The sequence below is a fragment of the Hyperolius riggenbachi genome, chromosome 6 (genome assembly GCF_040937935.1).
Source record: "Hyperolius riggenbachi isolate aHypRig1 chromosome 6, aHypRig1.pri, whole genome shotgun sequence".
Lineage (NCBI taxonomy): Eukaryota > Metazoa > Chordata > Amphibia > Anura > Hyperoliidae > Hyperolius > Hyperolius riggenbachi.
Window position 1 is genome coordinate 296,987,539 of NC_090651.1, and position 26,246 is coordinate 297,013,784.

Genomic DNA, 26,246 nt, shown 5'->3' on the forward strand with positions numbered 1-26,246 from the left:
AACTGTAGCTTTGAACTGTGTCATTTCAAAACATAAACCAGTTTATCTTTACTAGATTTAGTTGGTGAGTAGCTATTAATTACAGCTTGTATGCAACTTGGAGCCAATCAAATTCGACAGGAAGTGCATTTGATTGGCCCAATTCCAAGCTGGAATGATCAGTATCTTATTGACCATCTTTAATCTTTAGAGAGGGATCACACTTGGGTTCGCAGGAAACTCGCATGTGATTTTCCGCACAATATGTGTGTTTGTCTGGGTGGTTGTTCACAGTAGCCAGTGATTGTCAACGAGGAAATGCATGCGGTATGCAAGTAGTGAATGCTGTCAGTTATTAAACTGCAGGAGAATTGCATTGCTGAATCCCAGATGCTTCCCAAAATTGCAGTAGACCAATAGGAATACATCATTTTAATTTTTCAGTGTGATTTTGCATTGTGCGAAATTGCCTGTGATTCACCTAATTTTTTAGTTTTATACATACCTGGGGCTTCCTCCAGCCCCCTCCATGTAGATTGCTCCCTCGCCGGCGTCCAAAGCCTCCTGGATCCTCTGATAGCAGTTTCATTATCTTCAGCCAGTCGGTGCAGGCGCAATGCAGCCAAACGCGCTCCCGTAGCTGGAAGCATTCTGCAGCTGCGCAGCAGGCTCACGGCATCGGGGGGCACGGTGGGGCAGGCGCACTATGGGAGGAGCCTCATAGTTTGGCTTGAGAAGTACTTTGCTTCTACCTGTGACACTGAGCCAGCCTATCTCAGAGAAGTACTCTGCTTCTACCTGTGCCACTGAGCAAGCCTATCCCAAGAGAGGAACTCTGCTTCTACCTGTGCCACTGAGCCAGCCTATCTCAGAGAGGAACTCTGCTTCTACCTGTGCCACTGAGCCAGCCTATCTCAGAGAAGTACTCTGTTTCTACCTGTGCCACTGAGCCAGCCTATCTCAGAGAGGTACTCTGCTTCTATCTTTACCACTGAGCCAGCCTATCTCAGAGAGGAACTTTGCTTCTACCTGTGCCACTGAGCCAGTCTATCTCAGAGAGGAACTCTGCTTCTACCTGTGCCACTGAGCCAGCCTATCTCAGAGAAGTACTCTGTTTCTACCTGTGCCACTGAGCCAGCCTATCTCAGAGAGGTACTCTGCTTCTATCTTTACCACTGAGCCAGCCTATCTCAGAGAGGAACTTTGCTTCTACCTGTGCCACTGAGCCAGTCTATCTCAGAGAGGAACTCTGCTTCTACCTGTGCCACTGAGCCAGCCTATCTCAGAGAGGAACTCTGCTTCTACCTGTGCCACTGAGCCAGCCTATCTCAGAGAGGAACTCTGCTTCTACCTGTGCCACTGAGCCAGCCTATCTCAGAGAGGAACTCTGCTTCTACCTGTGCCACTGAACAAGCCTATCTCAGAGAAGTACTCTGCTTCTACCTGTGCCACTGAGCAAGCCTATCCCAAGAGAGGAACTCTGCTTCTACCTGTGCCACTGAGCCAGTCTATCTCAGAGAGGAACTCTGCTTCTACCTGTGCCACTGAGCCAGCCTATCTCAGGGGGGAACTCTGCTTCTACCTGTGCCACTGAGCCAGCCTATCTCAGAGAGGAACTCTGCTTCTACCTGTGCCACTGAGCCAGCCTATCTCAGAGAAGTACTCTGTTCCTACCTGTGGCTAACCAGCAAAGCCTGGCTTTTATGTCACAAGCGGTCAGTTTTTAGACATTTTTTTTCTGCTACTCTGTTATAACTTCTGCTGCCTGTTCTGTCTGTGTGTGTCTTATTTTTACACCAGAGGTCCACTTTAACTTAATATCTCCCCTATAACTCACCCTTTACAAAGTTAGAAGAAAAACTTCAAACCCTGGAAAGTTGCGAGTGATTATCTGCCGCTCCTGCTTACATTGACACTCCGCCAATGACGCATGAATGAGACTGTGAAAGATATTTCCATACCTGCTAGAAAAATCTGCAAGAGACTGAAAAACTTCCTCCAGATCCTGCGTTCATTCATTGAGAATGAGAGTGCGGGCGCCAGGATAAGGCAAGTTCAGCTCCTCCGCATGGAATGGCAAACTGTGAGCGGCATCATTACCATTCAGAGCACACAGACCGCTAACCTAATCTACCCACGTACTGGAGAATCAGGTCTGGGGAGGACACAATGGAGCTTGTGCTACAGCACTATTTATAGTCTGCCGAGTACCTGGCCTGCAGTTCTGCAACTCACACTATCAGCCTGAACCTGCTCAGGAAAATACATTTCGCTTCATAGATTATATATAACTCTATTATGGTACAAATGTGACAATCGCTTTTCCCTCGCTGGGCTGCTGATACTTAATATTGCAGCTTAATAGGAAAGGCAGCGAGGGTGGAAGGCAGCACCGAGGAGGAGAGATAAGAGGATAGGCGGCATCTACAGTCCTGCAACATAAAATGCAAATCCCAGCTAGCTACAGCAAAGCTACACACACCTTTAATATACCTTGCCCGAAAAGATCTTCAGGAAATAATAGCTGTACAGACAGGCTGTTTGGCTTTCTCCCAAGCAGAGGTAAGGGGCAAACTTAAGAGCAACACCAGACTGTGGTAACTTCCCCTGGAATACCCAAATGAACAAAAAATAATGGGGCGGGGGGGGGGGGGGCAGGGCATGATCCAACTAGGTGGACCTCTACAGGAGAGGCCAGGGACAGCTGGGGACTTTAGGAGTCTGGCAGAAACCTACAGTTTGGACAAGGAAAAACTAAGGTGGCTATGTGGCTTTAAAGAGACACTGAAGCGAAAAAAATATATGATCTAATGATTTGTATGTGTAGTACAGCTAAGAAATAAAACATTAGGAGCAGAGACATAAGTGTAATATTGTTTCCAGTACATGTAGTAAAACGGTTTCTGTACCGTGTTAGACAAACAAATTATGTAGGTAGAAAAAAAAAACAAAGTCTTGTCAAAGTAATACCTTTTAATGGCTAACTGATAAAGTTAAATAATTCAAGCTTTCTGGGATCTAGTCCCCTTCTTCAGGCATATTTCCAGATGTAACTGAAGTAAAACACGGATGCACGTAAATAGTAAACACAAAGATGGCAGTTGTGCTGGTTACTGTTTATCCGTTGTCATGTGATCAGCAGGCTGGAACCAGTGAGCTCATGCAAGCAAACATGAAATCTAGCAGGTTTATGAAGATCATGAAGCCAAGTAAATCATGTTGCATAAGGAGTCATGAATCCCATTCCACAATTTAAACCCTCTGATAATGTCTTAAACATCTTCATAAATTTGTACTCAGAAATCTTTCTTGCTTGTTCATTTTTGAAGTTGCCCTTAAGAATAAGTACTTTGAGATCTTGCATGCTGTGTCCTGGTTCACAGAAGTGTTGGCCCACCGGTGTGTCCATTTTACCCTCATTAATTTTAAAGCGGTGATGGTCCTTTCTTGTGCGCAGTTTTTGTCCTGTTTCTCCTATAGAGATTCCTTTTGAGGGGCATTTCATGCAGCATATCATGTATACAACATTGGATGACTCGCAGGAAAATTGGTCTTGTATTTGATGATATTTCTGTGAGTTTGGTATTTGTATTTGGCTTGTGCCCAAAATATAAGGGCAGGTCTCACACCTTCTGTTATTGTTTTTCCTGATTTACCACTGCTTGCTTTCAGACAACCTCCCAATTTGAGACAAATGATTATCAGAAGTGCATTATCTACACCAGATACTCCAGGCACATTACCCTGCAATAACAGAAGGTGTGAGACCTGCCCTTATATTTTGGGCACAAGCCAAATACAAATACCAAACTCACAGAAATATCATCAAATGCAAGACCAATTTTCCTGTGAGTCATCCAATGTTGTATACATGATACGCTGCATTAAATGCCCCTCAAGAGGAATCTATATAGGAGAAACAGGACAAAAACTGCGCACAAGAATGAACCATCACCGCTTTAAAATTAATGAGGGTAAAATGGACACACCAGTGGGCCAACACTTCTGTGAACCAGGACACAGCATGCAAGATCTCAAAGTACTTATTCTTAAGGGCAACTTCAAAAATGAACAAGCAAGAAAGATTTCTGAGTACAAATTTATGAAGATGTTTAAAGAGAACCCGAGGCGGGGTTCTGTGAATAAAATCCCCATACAGAGGCTGGGTCTGTCTATAGAGCCCAGCCTCTGTTGCTATATAGATCGCCCCTAAGCCCCCCCTGCACTCTGTAATCCCCCCATAAAACACAGCAGCTTGTCAGAGCGCGATGTGTTTACCTCTCCTCTGTCAGTCTCCGCCCACGTCCCTTCTCTCGCTGCTGATTGGAGGGAAGGGACGCGGGCGGGACCTGAGCGATGCAGGAGGCGGGGGAGCAGCCGAGACTGACAGAGGAGAAGTAAACACAGCTGCATAGCGCGGCTGTGAGTTATGGGGGGATAACAGAGCGCAGGGGGGGCTTAGGAGCGATCTATATAGCAACAGAGGCTGGGCTCTATAGACAGACCCAGCCTCTGTATGGGGATTTCATTCCCAGAATCCCGCCTCGGGTTCTCTTTAAGACATTATCAGAGGGTTTAAATTGTGGAATGGGATTCATGACTCCTTATGCAACATGATTTACTTGGCTTCATGATCTTCAGAAACCTGCTAGATTTCATGGTTGCTTGCATGAGCTCACTGGTTCCAGCCTGCTGATCACATGACATCTAACTGCTAAACAGTAACCAGCACAACTGCCATCTTTGTGTTTACTATTTACTTGCATCAGTGTTTTACTTCAGCTTACATCTGGAAATATGCCTGAAGAAGGGGACTAGATCCCAGAAAACTTGCATTTAACTTTATCAGTTAGCCATTAAAAAGGTATTACTTTTACAAGACTTTGTTTTTTTTCTACCTACATAATTTTTTTTCTACCTACATGTTTCCAGTACAGAAAGAGTTAAGAGAAACTCCAGTTATCTTTGCAAAACAGCTATTGAGCTCCACGACTTTCAAAGACGCAGAGAGCTCCTCTTCTGAAGCTTGTTAAATTAACTGTCCGTCACTCTATTTTCTTTTTCTCTGCCAGAGGACAGGTCAAAAGTTTGCTGGGCTCCTCTGTAAAATCATTTAGAATGCCGAGTAGTGTGTAAACTGCAAATATTAGAGAATGATGCAATGTTATAAAAAAAAAACACTATATAGCTTAAAATAAAATTATGATAATATTTTCTTTGCTTCTAATTCTCTAGTAATTATCCGTACTACACAACCAATTCATTATATCTTAATTTTTTTTCACTTTAGTGTCTCTATAAAGTATATCTGCCACTAGATTTGTGTAACAAGAGATTTTTTTAACCTGGCTGCAACTTTCATGTGAGAACATTTTGCGGTGGCACAGAGATTTGAGCGCTAGTAAGGTTGAGATGAGCCAAATAGACAGTCTATAGGGAAATTCAGCTAACCTGATTGGGTGAACAGCCCCCTCTCAAACTTCTAGGTTTCAGAGACGCTGTAGTAACACACCAACACTATTTGGCCAATTAGAATGCCTCAAGTTGTAGATGATGATGTGATTGGAGAACTGTTCCATATAGACTTTGTTGCTGGTTCACCTCAACCACACTAGCTCGGAGACTTGCTGAGACTTAGCTGGGTGGAAGACTGAAACATTCCTGATCCCACCTGCATAGATTGCTAGATTTTCCTTGGACACAACAATCATTTCTGACCATTTTTGCTAAAAGCCCTAAAGTGTGTACTGGTGCCCCTGACATTTCTGACTTCCCCTCCAACAGCACAAATCTCCTTAGCACTATGCCTTTCATTCTCATCACAGCAAGTGACTGCACCATGGTGCTGCTTGTGTGTCCGGCCCTCTCAACAGAGAAGACTCAACTGGAAGCCATGTCTAGAACCATCACTTTGGGTGACAATTACTGTAAGGGCGGGCATAGCTTCAGGCCTCACTCACATGGGCACAGCAGGAACCAAAAGGCAAAAGACAGATGAGAAGGATCTGGGTTTTTGCAGGGGCCTTTTCATGCATGTCCGATGTGGTTCGGTGCACTGCCATAGAAGGCAACCTGTAATAGCCTACTGGTCAGCAGAATGCATTGCCATTCATTTCATGCAATGGGGTGTAGTGCAAATATTCTTGTCCAATCCATGGAGGTGGAAGCCTTTAATGCCCTGGGGGAATCCATGGTGGCATCCGTGGGTACCGATCCATGGGTACCCATGTACAGTGGATTTGCTATTAACTGTAGAAATCAGCACCATTGATTTCAATAGAAAATGCCTTTCAAGACACGGAATTCGGTATTTGCCTCCGGAACACCTAATTTCGATTAAATGAGAATTTGGCTGTTCTGATCAACCCTACTAGTGTTATCAACTGTGAATAAAATGTTATACAGCAGCCAAGAAAAATTAAAAATGTTGATACAAGTAGCAGCTCCATGACTGCTGCTACTACTTCCTATCAGCGCAAGGTGGTGCTGCTCTCCTTTGCTGAGCCTGTACAGCCGAGCCATTAATCTCTGCCTACCTCTCTACTGATACCTATGAGATAGACCTAGGGCCCTTTTACACTTAATGCGTTGGTATGCATTGTGTGTGTTAGTGTGCGTTTGTATGCGTTTTCCATAGCTGTGCATTGTGAAAAAAAATTCAGGTAAAACGTGTGTAGTGGGAACTGAGCCATATGAAAACATGGGCATTACTTTGAAAATCAGTTTTATTTTAGTTAGAACTGAGAGCAACTGATCAAAGGGGCGCTATGGCGAATTACCGTTTAAATTAATGCAGCATGAAATTAAGCCAGCATCTAAAAGAAGCTGCAATAAAAAAGCTTTAGTTTCAGAAAAATAAACAGAGCTGCTTGCTCCGTCACTTTATCTTTCAGTATCCCCTCATTTGCATCCTAAGCGTCGGACTAAACAGACCAGTACATTACTTATGGGGAACATCTGGTATGACTGTTTATTTTTTTCAGCTCTAACTTTTCTTTCATCTGATTGTTTTGGTTTCTCCGCACTCACGAGCCTGGCCGCCCGTTACAAACAGTTGTAAAGCTGCGTTTCCTCACAGCGTAGACTGAAGCTATGAAGGACCCCTGCACTCTGACCGGCAATAAATCAGCCACCTGACAGAGGGGAAAGGGGGGGGGGGGGAACGGATAGACAGCGGAGATAAGGTGGCTGATTTATTGCCGGTCAGAGTGCAGGGGTCCTTCATAGCTTCAGTCTACGCTGTGAGGAAACGCAGCTTTACAACTGTTTGTAGCAGGCGGCCAGGCTCGTGAGTGCGGAGAAACCAAAACAACCAGATGACAGGAAAGTTAGAGCTGAAAAAAATAAACAGTCATACCAGATGTTCCCCATAAGTAATGTACTGGTCTGTTTAGTCCGACGCTTAGGATGCAAATGAGGGGATACTGAAAGCTAAAGTGACGGAGCAAGCAGCTCTGTTTATTTTTTTTAAACTAAAGCTTTTTTATTGCAGCTTCTTTTGGATGCTGGCTTAATTTTATGCTGCATTAATTTAAACAGTATTTTGCCATAGCGCCCCTTTAAGTGTAAAAGGGCCCTTAGCAGCTTGGCCACACCTCCCTTTACCACCTCCCACTCAGCTCAGAGAAACTACAGGAACAAGAGGAGGAGGAGAAGGAGTGTAAAAGATTGGCTATACAAAGGTTTTTGTATTTATTGCTTCATAAATGTCTAATTAAAAATTTTTATATATATATATATATATATATATATATATATATATATATATATATATATATATATATATATATATATAAATTATTTATATATATATATATATATATATATATATATATATATATATATATATATATATATTTTTTTTTTACACTAAGCACAATATTTAGAATGTCCACTCAAAAAATCAAAGCCAGGAAACTATAGACCTGTAAGCTTAACACTGGTTGTGTGTTAATTGTTTGAAGGTATCCTACGGGATGCTGTACAAAATTACGTAGCACAGAATAATCTTATTTCAGTTCGACAGCATGGTTTTACTAAAGGCAGGTCCTGTCTCACCAGCATGCTCAGCTTTTATGAAGTGATGAATGAAAATGTAGATCTTGGGAAAGCTATAGATGTAGTGTACTTGGACTTTGCAAAGGCTTTTGACACAGATCTCCACAATAGCCTGGTACAAAAGCTGAGGATACAGGGACTAGGAGGAAATGTGTGTATGTGAATAGAGAACTGACCGTGACTGGCAAAAGTTACTGGACTCGGTACCAAAGCTGGAGAAGGCTGAGGACGGCGGCGTGGGAGCGATCCGTGCACATGGGGCTGGGGGAAGCCCCAGGTATGTATAAAACTTTTATTTAATTTTTTTGGTCTCTGGTACACTTTAAGGGATAGAATGCAAAGAGTGGTGGTAAATGGAACATACTCAAAATGAGAAATGGTTAGCAGTGGGGTACCACAAGGTTCATGACTTGGTCCTATGCTTTTCAATTTATTTATTAATGATCTAGTAGACGGAATACAGAGTAATGTAGCCATCTTTGCAGATGATACAAAATTATGCAGAATTATCAACGCTAAGACTGATAGTGACATATTACAACAGGACCTTGACAACATGGCCATATGGGTAGACACGTGGCAGATGAAATGAATGTTGATAAAAGTAAAGTCCTGCACCTTGGATGTACCAATGGTAGATCAGAATATAAAATAAATGGCATACAGCTGGGAACAGACTTGGAGAAGGACTTAGGAATACTGGCTGATAACAAGTCTGGTAATCGTACATAATGCCAAGCAGCAGTAGCTAAAGCAAATAAAATTCTTGGATGCATAAAAAGGGAAAGAATATCTCGAGATGCTAGTATACTACTCTCCCTGTATAAATCGCATCTGGAGTATGAAATACAGTTTTGGGCACACTATAGAAAGGACACTGACCTTCTGGAACGGGTACAAAGATGGGCAACTAAATTAATCAGAGGGAAGGAAGATCTCACTTACCAAGAAAGGTTGGATAAACTGGGCTTATTTAGCTTGGAAGAAAGGAGACTGAGACATGACCTGATTAACATTTATAAATACTGTACATCAGAGGGTAATACAAAAGCTTGACAGATGTGCCCTAGGGTTGTACAACAGAAAAGGGGACATGATTTGCACGTGGAGGAAAAAGTTAGGGCAAAGTCTATATCTGCATTTAAAGAGGGCTTGGATGCTTTCCTTGCATGGAAGGGCATCCATGGCTATCATTTTTAGGTAATTCCCGGAAGAGTTGATCCAGGGATTTATCTGAATGCCATCTGAAATTTTCAAGAGTGTATCCCTTTTAAGGCTAATTGGCCCAGGCCTTGTAAGGTTTTTTGCCTTTCCCTGGATCAACTGGGATATGTGCAGGTTCAGGATGGTGTTTTATTTATTTATTTATTTACTTTTTTTTTCTGGTTGGACTTTCAACCAAACTAACTATGTAACTATATAAATATGCTAAAAAAAAAAGAAAGGACCAAACATGTCCATTAATCACTAGTTATTGAGGTTCAGCACTGTGACTCTGCCTGTTATTAGTAATCTACAATTTGCTACCTTGTAAAGATCTGTAACTATAGAAAGTATACAGTGTTGCATTTTACCCAGCTACAGGAAGATCATGGTCCAAAAGTTGTTACAATGTGTAACGGTTGCAGATCTCTGCTATGTTTCACCAGTGTGACACAGGCCTCTCAGAGGTCGGGCTGGTGCTCACTGGTGGTTACAGAGCTATTTGTTAAGGGACACCAGTAACTTTTGAAAAAGGAAAAATGTATACGTGCCTTTTGCCCCCTGCGTGGGGAACATGACTTGATGTTTTTGGTAATGCCGATAAAAACTTTTTGAAAGTAAAAAAGGAAAACTGTAGATACTTACCTCAGGAGGGGGAAGCTTCTGAATCCTAATGTGGCTTCCTCCGTCTCCCTCTGCCAGCCCGATCCAGTACTGACAGCCCAAAACCCTCACAGACATTACCTTTCCCTGCTGGAGCAGGCGCAGTAGCGGCTTTCCTTTCGGGCTCCAGCAGAAATAGCGGAGTCCAAGTCCTGCACGGTAGAGCGGACCTGATCTGGGTCGGCTATTTCCATTGGAGCCAGAGCAGAAGCTGATACTGCGCCTGCGTGAGGCTCCTGACAAGCGTCAACAAGGACATTATAAAAGCACATTTTACAAATAATAATCAGAACACTTTTTTTGTGTATAAGATCACAGTAATATCTTCTATACTGTGTATATTGAGATTGACACGCCTATTGAAAAAAATTGCAAATACATATGTAAAGTATATTTGCCCAGAGTAAAATGCACAGTAAATTACTTTTTTCCTATGTCACTGTCATTTACAATAGGTAAAAAATATTAAAAACTATCTGGTTTTGTAATAGTCTATCTCTGCATGAGGGATTCAAGATTTTTTTTTTTATTTCTAAAAGTACTCAGTCCATCTGCCAAAATACTGTAGAAGGCAATAGAGAGTCCAGCGGACATATGAATATGGGCTCTCCCCAGGGAGTGTTTTAGTAAAGAATAAAGAAAACACTGAGAATGCCCATGAGGAAATGGACTAGTCCAAACCCAGTTTAATACCTAATGCAAGTGGCAGTAACACAGGAAAAAAGTAATGTATAGCCCATTTTACTTTGGGGAACATGTAATTGTACGTGTATGCTTACATGTATTTTAAACATTGCAATTTTCCGACATAGTGGTCCTTCAAAGCTTACTTGAAGTGACATGCGACATGATGAGATAAACATGTACACATATAGTACTAGTGGTGGCTGGATAGTGTAATGGTTAAGGGCTCTGCCTATGACACAGGAGACCTGGGTTCGAATCTCGGCTCTGCCTGTTCAGTAAGCCAGCACCTATTCAGTAGGAGACCTTGGGCAAGACTCCCTAACACTGCTACTGCCAATAGAGTGCGCCCTAGTGGCTGTAGCTCTGGCGCTTTGAGTCCGCCAGGAGAAAAGCGTGATATAAATGTTCTGTGTTTGTTTGTTTGTTAGTACTAGCCCTACTAAGAAATCATTAAAAGTCCCTTTCCATTTTCCAATAGAGGAAGAGTTTAAAAATACTAGAGTTATCTATGCAAAAGAGCTTGTTGAACAGCTTGTCAAACGCAGTCCCTTTCTTGAAAAGTAAATAGAAGTTAAAACCCTGTTATCTGTCAGGGAGAAGACGAGTGATGAGCTTTTAGTACAGGAAGGTTCAAGGAGTCATTACTTCTGCTTATTTATCGACTTAAAAGGCAGAGTGTGGATTCTAAACTGTAGTTGTAACAGTCTGATGCAATTGTAAAAAAAAAAAAAAAAAAGCTATGAAACTGAAAATACAAATAGGAGTCTCTTTTCTATACTACTAATGTTTAATTTATCATCCAGACTACACATACAAGTCCTTATCTCATAAGTTTATTGTCACTTAAAGTTCACTCTAAGTACAAGTGCACCACAACTTTGAGCAAGGATGGTCTTGTTTGCCCTACCTGTGGAAGAGCGATGTTCAGCTGCCTTTGAAGAGACTCCTTCTCGTGACCCAGTTCCCGTAAACGCAGCTGTGCCGTGGCCAAGCTCTCCTGAGTCTCCCGGAGAGTCTCCAGCAATCTCTCCCTCTCATTCAACATGTTAACCATAAGCTGTTCAAAGTTAGCATCGTCAGAGCTGTAGGTGGAGCCCCGACGGTTGTCCTCGTTAATGGTGGGCATCACTTCGCACATCATCTTGGCAGCTGAACGTCACAAAAACGTACACCAGAAAAATGTAAAAAAAGGCACCAAGGAGGGCAAAACGCCAGGGGAGCACACAGATCCAGTCAAGGCAGGCGGCTGGGAAGAGGACACGGCACAAGATGAGAGCCACGTCTTTACATCGGAACAGAAGTCATGTTTCACATGAAGGCTTCAGAGTACTGCCCAGCTCCAGGCATCGTACAGCCCAGCCGGGAAGGTCCTTCCAAGCAAGTCACACTGTGCAGAGAGCTGGGGCTGATCAAGAGGTCAGGACTCCGCTTGTAACAGTCAATGATCATTTAAAAGTCAGAAAAGAGCAGCCAACATCCACCTAAAGCAACAAGAGGAGACAAAGTTCAGTTCAATCAAAAACAAACAAACAAACAAAAAAAAAATCTCAACATAAAACAAAATTATACGCCGCAAGCCACATTTCTCTAGCATTTTTCAACAGTAAAAAACTGCCAAAACTTTTTTCCAATGTAGAAAGTTTTTGAAAATCTCCTTTAGGGGGGGATTTCCACCTTCTTTTAGGACACCTGGGCCCATATGCAATTAACTTGATCTCCTATGAGGTATTTTCACAACAGATGCAACAGACACAATAAGATGCCTTTTAAACAACCAGCAAGCAAGAAAACACTCAAAAGAATTTTGATGGTACCTTTTCACTAAAGTTTTGGTACATTTTCAATGGCAGAGTGCAGAAAATGTATTTTAATGCATATGGGCACAGGACTGAAGTGCAGAGAAGTTTCTCCAAATTAGACACAGTTGGCAAGGACAATACTTTCTTTTGCTTGGTGGGAAAGGTTCAGCACCTCTATCAGATATTTACTGCAACCTGTGTCTACTGTGTAGATCTGTGAATAAACACATCATGACCAGACCGCATGTCTTGTAAATCCTGGATTCTCAGTGTGTGGTCTCATACCCCAGGGGGTATTTCAGTAGGGCCCAGGGGGCACATTAACTTGTCAAAGACAACATATTAAAGTAAATTTTATCATAAATCATAAGCAAACTCATTAATAACAGGGTGCATGCTATAATGATGTAGATAAACACTGTAGCAAACTACAGCCACACACACACATATTATAGTAAACAAAAAAAATTACTGCATTGATAGACTCCTTTCCCCATTAATAGAATGGGTACATGCTGTAATAATGTTGAGAAATACTTTGGTAAACTACAGACCCCCCTCCCCCTCACGTCTCCAATCAGAATGAGGATTTGGTTTTCGGTCTCTGCCCCCTCCCTTCCCAATGCTGAGCCACAAGTACTGCGGGGTATATGTGACCACTCAGCAAGTAGAGCTATAATCCAAAATATATGATAATTTATTGTAAAATCATGACTAGAAGTGTTTTTGGTTTGCAGCATTTCACTCTGACAAGTTTGTAAGTGAACAAAAAGTCTCCTTCAAGCAAACGTCAGTGTCCCTGCGCAGGTGTGGACTAGGTCTGACCATTTATACACAAATGGCCTGAAGCTATAAAGACACTCCTACTTTATCTTCACTGAAAATAATAACCAGTCAGATTAATGCAATGTTCTCTTATTTTAATTTCTCTAGAATCCAACTGACTATTTGGAGTTAAAGCAGACTGCAGGAAAAGGTCTCTTTATTGCCTCAGGGTCACTATATCTGTGAAGGTTCTCAGACAACCAGGTTATGGCACAGCAAAAGAAAAAATAAAGTTCCTTAAAGAGACTCTGTAACAAATTGTTTATCTTTATTTCTTCTATGCTATAAGTTCCTATGCCTTTTCTAATGTGGTCTGGCTTACTGCAGCTTTTCCTAATTGCACAGTAGCTGTGTTATCTCTGTTATATGATCTAATCTTCTCTCTATAGTCGGCACAGTCAGGCTGAGGCAGTCAGACTGGAATGTGCAGGGCTGCTTGTGATTAGCTAGAAGCTGTACACACCCCCTGCAGGCTCTGTGTGACTAACACACTCTGCTTAGCTGAGCCTATTAGAAGCTGGTTAGTTTGTTTGTAAACACTGCCTAAAACTGGCAATTACAAGCCAGGTTTGCAGCAGAGAATGGCAGAAACAGCACAGAGGGGACCAGGAGCACATAATGAATAGAATGGTATGCTTTTTATTGTAAGAATTTCAGAGTACAGATTCTCTTTAACCGAGACACATCCTTATTTCTGCCCTAAAAGATGTTTTGTTGCTACACGTAACCTATTTTGTTACAGTAAAGAAAATTGTTTCGTTTGAAGTTGCTTGAAGTAGCAGTAAATATTTTCTTGAACACTAACATTTGCCCAGTAGAAGCTCTCATGGTTTTTCTTTGTGCACAGTCATTTTTTTCAGTACCTATGCCTACCAGCAGATGTCGCTGCAGAAGGAATCTGACACTACAGCTCTTGACATTAGTGCAACCCAAGAATTGTGCAAAGAAGGAACCATTTGTGTCACTAGCACTTCAGGGATTCTCCGGTGAATGGGAAAGCCCATAAATACATTTGACCATGAGAAGAATACAATTCTGAGGTAATTATTTAATATTTGTAGAAAGCTTGAAAAAGACGTCATCTAAAGGTGAACCATTCCAACTCCCTTAAATTCCAGAGATACTTCTTAAGGTGGCCACTAACGGTCCAATTTCTAGCGAAAAATCGTTTGAGCGACCAGAAATTCTTACTGGACGAAAAATCGTTCACTACACCATCAACTAACCAATCATTGCTTCCTATCTATCACGACCAACAAGAAAATCCAAATTTTGGTTGTACGAAAATTCAATCGGACGATCGTTTTTATAATCGTTCATTATCAATTGTGCCCATCAACTGAGATTATTTACAACCAATCCGATCAGAATTTCTGATCGCTCGAACTAGTGGCCAGCTTTACACTACTAATGGTTAAAGTGGTCTTTTAACAAAGTGATTCATTCAAAATACTTTTTCAGAACTGGTCGACTGGCACGCTAAGTGTCTCAACATTTGGGTTGGTCCTTGCAAAGTAAAATAATTAAAATAAAATATTACATGCAAAGGCTAGGTTAGCCATGATGGTGGTCTATGTTGCCTTTCAACCAACTTTAAAGAGACACTGAAGCGAAAAAAAACTATGATATGATTTGTATGTGTAGTCCAGCTAAGAACTAAAACATTTGAAGCAGAGACAGAAGTCTAATATTGTTTCCAGTACAGGAAGAGTTAAGAAACTCCAGTTATCTATGCAAAAGAGCCATTAAGCTCCACGACTTTCAAAGTCACAGAGAGCTCTGACTTCTGAAGCTTATTATCTCAAGTGTCAGACACTGTATTTTCTTTTTCTCTGGAGAGAACAGTTCAAAAGTTCACTGGCCTGCTCTGTAAAATCATTTAGAATACAGAATAGTGTGCAAACTGCAAATATTAGAGAATGATGCAATGTTATAAAAAAAATAAAATAAATAAAAACACGATATAACTGAAAATAAAAATATGAGAATATTTTCTTTGCTACTAATGTTCTAGTAATTATCTGTACTACACATACAATTCATTATATCGGGTTTTTTTCCGCTTCAGTATCTCTTTAAAGAGACTCCGTAACAAAAATTGCATCCTGTTTTTTATCATCCTACAAGTTCCAAAAGCTATTCTAATGTGATCTGGCTTACTGCAGCACTTTGTACTATTACAGTCTCTGTAATAAATCAATGTATCTTTCCCCTGTCAGACTTGTCGGCCTGTGTCTGGAAGGCTGCCAAGTTCTTCAGTGTTGTGGTTCTGCTATGAATTCCCCATTCCAGGCCCATCTATGCACACTGCCTGTGTATTATTTAGATTAGAGCAGCTTCTCTCTTCTCTCTTATCTTTTACAAGCTGGATAAATCGTCCTCTGAGCTGGCTGGGCTTTCACATACTGAAGAATTACAGACAAGGGCAAAGCTGTTTGCAGGAAGAAAAGAGCAGCCTGAAACTTCAGTGCATGAGAACTGCAGGGTGAAAGAAACACACAAATGATCTCTTGAGATTCAAAAGGAAGGCTGTATACAGCCTGCTTGTGTATGGATGTATTTTGTATGTGTGGACATACTGTACATCAACCTACTTCCTGTTTTGGTGGCCATTTTGTTTGTTTATAAACAAACTTTTAAAAACTGTTTTTAACCACTTTTAATGCGGCGGGGAGCAGCGAAATTGTGACAGAGGGTAATAGGAGATGTCCCCTAACGCACTGGTATGTTTACTTTTGTGTGATTTTAACAATACAGATTCTCTTTAAAGCACACTTGAAGTGAGAAGCATGTGGTGGCCATACTCATTTCCTTTTAAACAATACCAGTTTCCTGGCAGTCCTGATAATTCTTCATGCATTAGTAGTGAATCAAACACTTAAAACAAGAATGCAGCTAATCCAGTCAGACTTCAGTCAGATTCATCTGGTCTGCACGCTTGTTCAGGATCTATGGCAAAAAAGTATTAGAGGCCGGGGATCAAGGCCCTCAAAACTCACTTTTTCACTCTGGCCTATTACCCCTCACAAGTGCTCCAAACCTACAGCTGAACTCTGGTCCCCTACCTTTCGTGTCTTTACCTCTCCCTCTAGATTGTAAGCCTTTGGGCAGGGTCTTCCTCATTTTGTGTCCTACCTGATCATGCACCCCCATTACTGTGAACCCATGCTATGCATCTGAGTGAACCTAACTTGCCTAATCTCCATGTTCCATCCAGTGACTAAGCATTACCTTGTACTTATACTGTGCCGCATGAACTGGTCTTTCTTGTATTCCTGTGTTGTCATTTTGCTGTATGTCACCCCTAAATATTGTCCGTAACCTAAACTAACGTCCAGCGCTGCGTAATATGTTGGCGCTTTATAAATACAATAAATAAATATAGGTTTTGGAGCATCACGATTATAGGCATGCAAAGAATTGTGACATCCAGTGCTCAGCAATAAATGCTTAAAGGAGTTATCAGGCAAAATAAAAAGAAATAAAAAAAGTTTCACTTACCTGGGGCTTCTACCAGCCTTCCTGTGCCCTCAGAGTCACTCACTGCTGCTCTGGTCCCCCTCCGTCAGCTGGTTTAGTTTTTGCCGACCTCGGGGTAGGCGGGCCGCATTACGTACACTTTTACGCATTCCCGCTGGTGCAGGAACATTAACACATACATTTTTATGCGTTAGTGGTTTAACGCGTAAATTTTTACGCGATGAATCACGAACACGTAAAAATGTATGTGTTAATGTCCCGGCACCAGCGGGAATGCGTAAAAATGTACGTAATGCGGCCCGCCTACCCTGAGGTCGGCAAAAGCTAAACCAGCTGACGGAGGGGGACCAGAGCAGCAGTGAGTGACTCTGAGGGCACAGGAAGGCTGCATGGGGCTGGTAGAAGCCCCAGGTAAGTGAAACTTTTTTTTTTTTTGCCTGATAACTCCTTTAAATATCACTGAAAACAGTGGCAGCTTTTACAGAGTTTACAGGTCCAGGAAGCAGCCCGTGTCACCAGAATGCACTGTGGTTATGTCCATGTCTATGGTATAGTAAGGCCAAATGCTTGCTTTATATGTCTGATACCAACAGAAAAAAAACATCTTAAAATTGCTTGCCAAAAGCTTGAAAAATGTGAACAAAATGTTATACACAGCTTTCAGGGATTTTTGAAAAACAGTTTTGTGCAAACGCAGCCAAGCGCAGACTACACACATAACAACAGTAATGCAGTACAGTATTCTTACACTACCAGTAGACCTAAGCCGTTTCAAAACTGGCTCTAGGTCTGTGTTGAAACCCCTCTCCTCCCCTCCCTTCCCTCTCATCCTCCCCCTGTGACCAACGCGCGTTCGAGCGCCCGCCGCGCACCCACCGTGCGTCCGCTGCACACCCGCCGTGCGCCCCTTCTGGCCCTGACCTCCCTCAGCTCTCCTCAGTCTCTGCATCCCTCCCTGCACATGCGCAGTAGCGCAAGACATGGGTCACACACACACACACACACACACACACACACACACACACACACACACACACACACACAGGAAGTGCAGAGATGGGAAGCAAAGACAAAGGGGTTTTACTATAAAGGATGACTTCCCTTTTACACTTAATGTGTGAATTGCGTCCCATTTGGCAAAATGCTACGCAACTCAATGCAACTCAACACAAGTGTAAAAGGGCCCTAAATGTTCTTTTTTTAGTTGTTTTGCAAGCATCAGCGGCACCAGAGTGCATTTTCAAGACCATATAACTAAGCTTCATCACACGGCTTACAAAAGGAAGGAGGAATAAATAATATTGATAATAAAAGAGAGCAAAAAAAAAAAAAAATACAACGAAAAGTAGTTATCTATATTCTATCATATCTTAAACTATTAATTTTGACATGATGTAAAAGAATACAGAATGACCGTTTGAATATTTAAAAACAATGGACTCGATTCAAAGCCATCAAAACTTCCCCACTCTCCCATTTAGTAAAATAATCACACCTGATCAGTGCCCACCCAATAATCAGAAGAAGGGTGCCTGACGAACAAATAATTGTGCAGAACCCCCGAATAATATAATTATACAGCATACTCCCACCTTTGAAATAACATACAGTATTTAAAGTGTAACTGTCGGGCATAAAATCAATTATTTTTATCCAGTAAACAAGTAATAAGGATGTTAACCAGGCAATCCAAAAGTTAAAATCACTATTACTTTTCTTGTCGATAAATGATCATACCCAATTTACCTGACTCTTATTTGGTAGACACAAAATTTGATACACAAAATGGAAGGGCATGCTGGGTGGTGGAACTCCAGTGAAAATAATGTAATAAAAAAATGCTTCATTTTTACAATAATTATGTATAAATGATTTACCGTAGTCAGTGTTTGCCCATTGTAAAATCTTTTAAACAGCCATTTCCCACAATGCAACAAGGTTCACAGACAGGAAACTGCCAGGAGTACCACGGTCCTTAGAGTTTCTTGTGGGAGGGGTTTCACCACACTATCAGCCATACAGCGCCCCCTGATGGTCTGTATGTGAAAAGGAATAGATTTCTCATGTAAAAGGGGGTATCAGCTACTGATTGGGATAAAGTTCAATTCTTGGTCGGAGTTTCTCTTTAACAAATGCAGCCTGGTTGGCTGAAGCCTCTTTCCCTCCTGTTTTCCCCTCCCACACCTCTGTTCCTCTCTGATTGGCCAATATTTCTCATGCTGAGACAATGCACTTTCTATAGTGACGGGCAGGCAAATCAGGCAGAGGAGTGTAAGGGAGGAAATTACATCAGGATAGGCTTCAAAATAGCCACACTTAAAATGGGAAATACTAAGAAGGATTTTCTCTTTTATGACTGTATAAAAATCACTAAAATCAAAACGTGAACACTGAACAGTGCAATACATAGGTTATGTAAGTAGAGCAAGTATTTATCTACTTATATTTGTGTGATTGTGGGGGGTGTTCTGAGATAGTATGGCTGACAGCTCCTCCGCCCCCCCCCCCCCCCCCCCCCAGGAACCCAAAGTGGGTCTAAAGGGTCTAAATCACACACCTGAAACAAGCATGCCGCATCTAATCTACGACTATGGCTTAAAGTATTAGAGGCAGAGGATCAACAGGACAGCTAGGCAAACTGCATTATTTAAATGGAAATAAACAAGTCAGCCTCCATATCCCTCTCACCTCGGGTTCCCTTTAAAACAAAAAATAAAATACAAATAAAATGTTATTCCCCCCAACCCTAAAAATAAGCAAGCAGCATTTCTACACCCCCACAAAAGCATAATAAAGCAATGTCTGCCCTCAAACATCATAATTAGGCAGCGTTTCCTACAAACACAATTGGACAGTTTGTATCCTCAGGACATAAAGCAGTGCGACCCCCATAAAAGAGGAGGCAGCATCTCTTCACTGTTTTCGTTTTTCACCGATTTTAAATTGGACAACTTTCTGATTTTTTTCTTCGCACGACACACAAGTTTCTAATTACAATATATTTCTGTTGTGATACAAAAAATAATGAACAAATGGGGAAAATTACGTGCAGAAAAACACGATCGTGGAGTGAACGGAAAGATATAAATCATGCAAGCAAAAAACAGAAAACCCCAGGACAAGTGTGTTCTCTGCCTTAAACAGGAATTAGATTACCCGAGTTTATGGCATGCCGGGCATGTGATGTGTGATCTACAAACTCTGGCTAAACTACTGCTTGTGATTACAGTCTTATGACATCTGACTAATTGGAAGATAGAGAGGGGAAATCTAGAGGGACACACTCTTGTTTCTGCCAGAGGCTACAAAGATATCTGCTCTACCACACAAAACGATACTACCTGGACCAAACTCTCGTGATATTTTCGCAGCTTGCAATCAAAAACACCTGAGGTATCAAATAGTAGTGTATCCCTTTAAGGGCTGAAACAACTGTGAACCTCAAACAAACATGCCCTCCATTGGGACTATAAGCAATGAATCACATCAATCACAATACAGCAAATTTTATTAGGACTTATCCAACAAACAATAATTAAAAACATTTAAAATCCACCTCTGAATCTGAACGTAATCAGAAATCCCCCAATAGCTGACACTAGTGAATATTGCGTGCAAAATAGTGCTACATATACCGTATATTCCGCCGTATAAGACGACTGGGCGTATAAGACGACCTCCAACTTTTCCAGTTAAAATATAGAGTTTGGGATATACTCGCTGTATAAGACTACCCCTCTTCCAACGCACACCAAATAAAATTTAAAAAAAACATCATATACTGGTGCCATGTATGAACAGATCCGGGTGCTGTACTGTATGTTACCCAGTATATAACAGTATATAGGCGATTGGCTGGTTGGATTATGGAAGAATAGATTGAGCTGTGTCTATAAAAGACGCCTCTTTCACCCTTCCGGCCCACCCTTGTATCCTATTTACCACCTTCTCTGCCTCTCAGATCTCGCATATATGCGCCTGCGCCGCTTCACTACAGTCCTCAGCAGTGAGAGCTGAGTAGGTAACAGGATAGGGCGTATCACCCGGCATCAATGACACCCGGCGTATAAGACGACCCCTGACTTTTCAGATAATTTTCAAATGTTAAAAAATAGTCTTATACGCCAGAATATACAGTACTTCCAAAATATTAATAGGTACAAATAGTGCATATGCAGTGAATCTCACTGTGAAATCATCCAATCATTACAACTTCATTATAAAACTAATAAAATCCCTCCAAAAATGTTTTGGCAATCCAAAGTGCTACGTGCTAATAACATTAATACAGTACAAGTCACAAACCTGTGCAAAAAACAGACATCCAAGCCTATTAATGTGGATGAAACAAAAACGTGAAGCTGGGATATATAGTAAAGTGCAGAGTGCTTACCAAACGTGACATGACAGCAGCATGGAGGAGAGGGAGGAAGAGCCCTACGCGCTCGCAGCGTGTGGCTGCCTCCTTATAAGCAGCCGCAAGCACGTAGGGCTCTTCCTCCCTCTCCTCCATGCTGCTGTCATATCACTTTTGGTGGGAGCGTGATCAGGGCCACGCATGAGTAGACCAGATTTCTGAGGGGCATGGTAGCCAACAGGAAAAGAGTGGAAAGACAGTGAAGAATGCCATTTTAGTTTCCCTTAAAGCCACCAAGAAAGAAATTACTTTTAACAGAATATAATTTTAACAGTACTTTTCACCTACTTTTTGGTACTTAGCTTCAATTGCAGAGTGCTGAAAAGTTATTTTAAAACAGAAGATTAAAAAAAATTATCTCCGACCTACGAGAAAAAGTGAATTGAATAATAATCTGTGGCCCATATGCAGTTAACTTTTTCACCTTAGTTTCCACTTGGGAGATTATTTTTCAACTTCTTTCTAAAATTACTTTTCAGTACTTTGCAATGGAAAAAGTACCAAAAAAGTAGGCGAAAAAGTACCCTAAAATAATTTTGAGTATTTTTTGATTGCTGGTGGCTGTATCTGTAACTGAAAAAAAAACCTCTGAGGGATACTTATCTCAGGAGAGGGAAGCCTCTGGATCCTAATGAGGCTCCCCCCATCCCTCCGTTCAATCGCTGGGACCCCCCAAAGTGCAGCGAGGTAAATATTTACATACCGCGATCCTGCGCAGATGCACTAGCGGCTCTTCGTTCGGGTTAGACGAAAATAGCCAAACCCAATCGTATTCGATCTGCTGCGCAGGCGCGAGCCCTTTGCACCAGCGCAGTAGAGCGGATATGATTGGGCCCAGCTATTTCCGCCTTACCCGAACAAAGAGCCGCTAGTGCGCCTGCACAGGATCACGGAGAGGTAAATATATAACCGCTTGTCAAGCTTGTCGGAGGAGGTTTCGGGGGAGCCAGCGCTGGATTCCTCTAAGCTTCAGAGGTCGGGGAAGCCACATTGGGACCCTGAGGCTTCCCCTTCCTGAGGTAAGTATCCCCCAGTGGGTTCTCTTTAAAACGCATTTTAATGTCAATTGCCTATATGCAATTAACTTTTTCTCCTCAGTTATCTCCTAGGATAAATTTTCATATTCTCTTTAAGATAACTTTTAAGCATTTTACAATTGAAAAAGTACCTAAAAGTTGGAGAAAAAGTACTGTCAAAATTATTTTGAGTATTTTCTTGCTAGCTGGTTAATTACTGGCTAATTGTTGGCTAAAAGTTAATCAACCCCTTAAGGACCTTAGGCTTACACCCCCTTAGTGACCAGGCTATTTTTTACAATTCAGGCCACTGCAGCTTTAACTACCTAAAGACCATGTGAACGCGGCGGCAGCCCCAGGACCGCCTAAAGCCAATTGGTGTCAAGTCCTGGGGCTGCAGTTTCCCAGGGAACGGCCGTGCGCATGCGCGATCGTTCCCTGCCAATTCAAGGAACGGAGTTCCGTTGTAAACGTAAGGGGAAAGAAATCCCCTTTGCTTACAAACGTACAGCGCTGCCGGGGGGCCGCAGCGCTGTACGAGATCGGCGATCCCCGGCCTCTGATTGGGCGGGGAGCGCCGGCCTCTCATAGGCTGATGCCTATGAGAGGCGGAACAGGATGGATCGCCATCCTGTTCCAATTTAGACTCCGGAGGGGAGGGAGGGAGGAAGGGGTGAGCGAGAGCCTCATAGAGGCAGAGGAAAAAAAAAATACAAACGGCCACAGCAATTGGACCCCTCCGGCGGCATGTCCCCTTAGGGACAAAAAAAGGAGGTGAGTCCGATCACTGGGCACCTAAGCTGGGCTGTGCAGGAGGCTGAAGCCTGCACAGCCCAGTACTGCACAAAACGGCCAGGTCATTATGGGGGGTTACCACTGCGGTCATCAAGTGGTTAAGGGCTCGCTGCAGGGCCTTACATCTCAGCACACAAGTGATCCCCCCCTCCTTTTCTGCCCACCAACAAAGCTTTCTGTTGGTGGGCTGAAATCACTCGTTCAGTGTTGTTTTTTTCTATATATATATTTTTATTTATTTAATTTTTTTTTTCCCTTTTATAAACCTGCCTATTTTTTTTATGTATTTATTATTCACTCACCCTCCCTCCCTCCCTCCCCCAGCCAATGACAGCAATTGGCTGTCATAGGCTTTAGCCTATGAGAGAGCGGATCACTCTCTGAGCCTCTCCAGGAGACAGCCGAGTATCACGGCTGTCCCCAGTACAACGCTGCTGTAGATCACAGCACTGTACAATGTAAATATACGGCCGTTTTACCGTCTAGCAGTCTCCTAGCTGCGATTGCCGCCGGGAGACTGATGACGGAGCAGACTGATGCCGCACGCGATCTAATGCAATCTCCGCCCCCAGGACTTAACGCCAATTGGCGTTACGCGGTCCGGAGGGGAGCCACCACGTTCAAGCCAATTGGTGTGTAAGTAGTTAGAGATCCATATTAACTTTTTCTCCTTAGTTTTTTCATAGGATATAATTTTTCATCTTGTAATTGAAATAACTTTTCAGTATTTTGCAATTGAAAAAGTACCAACAAAGAAGTTAAAAATTACTATCAAAATTATTTTTAGTATTTTCCTGCTTGCTGGTGGATTAAAAAGAATTTTAACGACAAGATGTTAAAATATCACATGGGAAAAAACTCAGCAGTAAAAGTGAATTGCATATGGGCCTGTGTGGAACAACTCTGATATGAGTAATGATGAAAGTGGGCAGGCTCAAGACTGCAGATAATTACAGACAGATACCTAAAGTGCGTTTCATCTTTTTACATAGACACGCCTGTGGACAAAATGTAGTACTTTCAGCAATACTGAGTCAATGTTTGGCCACAGATGGCGTAATGCCCTAATGAAACACAACACTACAGCACTTGTATTTGTCAAGGCCATGTGAAGATGAACTTTTTATCTACACGTCTAACACTGTTTTGGACTTATTTGGCTTGGTGCAGTACGAATGCCCTGACCCTCTCCTTCCCTCACAGCCGATGAGTTTTCCTGGCAGCGAAGTACCTTGGCTTGAAACTGCAACTCCCACTGCCTAGTAACCGCGTGGCCCCACCCTGGACTGTCAGCATAGACATCAACAAGATGAATCATCCTCACAATTTCTTATTCCTCTCAGGGACTCCAGCAGGCAGATCTCTGCACTGCCCAGCATATTAGTCAGTGTCACTGTTCTCTGACAGATCCAACCCCTTCCCTAACCCTCCGAGCCCAGCGGGGAGTACGTCACTGAGCGAGGGGCAGTGCTAAGCATATGACCCCATCGCCACAGTGTCATTGGTTTGTCATTTTTTGCAGTGCAGTGGGATGTGGCCGGGAGCATTGCATCCCCACTATGACACAAAAAAAAATAAGTGTAAAACCAGCTTCCGTTTACTACACAGCAATAAAACAAGAATCAAAATCAGTGGTGTAACTACAATTCATGTGCCCTCCCCCCCCAGGTAATTTTGATGGAGCCCCCCAATGTCTTCACACACATAACAAGTGTAGCCACATAAACACCTGGTCTGAAGTATAAACCCCGTATCAGAAGAAATGAAGGTTAGCAATTGGGGGCCCCACACAGCTCTGCCCCCCCCCCCCCTTGCAATTGCAGGGGTACTCCCCTCTAGTTGCGCCCCTGATCCAAACACAAACATTTCCCTGTCAATCAACAAAGAGAAAATAAAACTCATTTGTATCCATGGATTCCTGATGAAATACATAAAAACTATAAAAAAAAAACCACAACCTAAAACTAACATAAAGCATAAATGGAGAACAAACAATTCACCGCACATTCCCTTTAAGGCAAATAAGAAACATTTGGCCCTGTAGAATGGAAGGAGTTATTTGGACATTGGCTCTGTGTGACTTTGACAGCCAAACATATTTCTGGCATGAGAAAAAAATGTGAATTGTGAGGCACATAATTTGCTGCATGCATTTCAACAGCAGCGTGATAGTCCTGGGAATTGAAGCAATTATAACCCCGCCCGGATTCTGTGCAGCAGGCAAGCGAGAGAGAGAGAGAGCACCTCCTAGCCTCACCCCGAGATCCTCCTGTGTAGCACATGAAGGAGGGAGCCTCTCACAATACTCCCCTGACACCTTACCCAGAGAGCACCTCCTAGCCTTACCCCGAGATCCTCCTGTGTAGCACGTGAAGGAGGGAGCCTCTCACAATACTCCCCTGACACCTTACCCAGAGAGCACCTCCTAGCCTCACCCCGAGATCCTCCTGTGTAGCACATGAAGGAGGGAGCCTCTCACAATACTCCCCTGACACCTTACCCAGACAGGGCCTCCTAGCCTCACCCCGAGATCCTCCTGTGTAGCACATGAAGGAGGGAGCCTCTCACAATACTCCCCTGACACCTTACCCAGAGAGGACCTCCTAGCCTTACCCTGAGATCCTCCTGTGCAGCACGTGAAGGAGAGAGCCTCTCACAATACTCCCCTGACACCTTACCCAGAGAGCACCTCCTAGCCTCACCCCGAGATCCTCCTGTGTAGCACATGAAGGAGGGAGCCTCTCACAATACTCCCCTGACACCTTACCCAGAGAGCACCTCCTAGCCTCACCCCGAGATCCTCCTGTGTAGCACATGAAGGAGGGAGCCTCTCACAATACTCCCTGACACCTTACCCAGAGAGGACCTCCTAGCCTTACCCCAAGATCCTCCTGTGTAGCACATGAAGGAGGGAGCCTCTCACAATACTCCCCTGACACCTTACCCAGAGAGGACCTCCTAGCCTTACCCTGAGATCCTCCTGTGCAGCACGTGAAGGAGAGAGCCTCTCACAATACTCCCCTGACACCTTACCCAGAGAGCACCTCCTAGCCTCACCCCGAGATCCTCCTGTGTAGCACATGAAGGAGGGAGCCTCTCACAATAGTCCCCTGACACCTTACCCAGAGAGCACCTCCTAGCCTCACCCCGAGATCCTCCTGTGTAGCACATGAAGGAGGGAGCCTCTCACAATACTCCCCTGACACCTTACCCAGAGAGGACCTCCTAGCCTTACCCCAAGATCCTCCTGTGTAGCACATGAAGGAGGGAGCCTCTCACAATACTCCCCTGACACCTTACCCAGAGAGGACCTCCTAGCCTCAC

The 26,246-nt window shown here is 42.9% G+C and overlaps 1 protein-coding gene and 1 long non-coding RNA gene across 13 annotated transcripts in view; one reads left to right on the forward strand and one right to left on the reverse strand.

The window, feature by feature from the left end:
* Nucleotides 1-26,246, reverse strand: part of PPFIA3 (PTPRF interacting protein alpha 3) — a 214,984-nt gene that overhangs the window by 132,170 nt on the left and 56,568 nt on the right. For all 12 annotated transcript variants that reach the window (XM_068241128.1, XM_068241130.1, XM_068241131.1 and 9 more), the window contains exon 2: nucleotides 11,498-12,071. In XM_068241128.1, coding sequence (XP_068097229.1) covers nucleotides 11,498-11,731 — 234 coding nt within the window. In that variant the 5' untranslated portion in view covers nucleotides 11,732-12,071. The remainder of the gene's footprint in view (nucleotides 1-11,497; nucleotides 12,072-26,246) is intronic.
* LOC137521631 (uncharacterized) overlaps nucleotides 4,752-26,246 on the forward strand; it is a 30,940-nt gene continuing 9,445 nt past the window's right edge. The window contains exons 1-2 of the long non-coding RNA XR_011022170.1: nucleotides 4,752-4,843; nucleotides 14,062-14,254. This is a non-coding gene — a long non-coding RNA (uncharacterized lncRNA). The remainder of the gene's footprint in view (nucleotides 4,844-14,061; nucleotides 14,255-26,246) is intronic.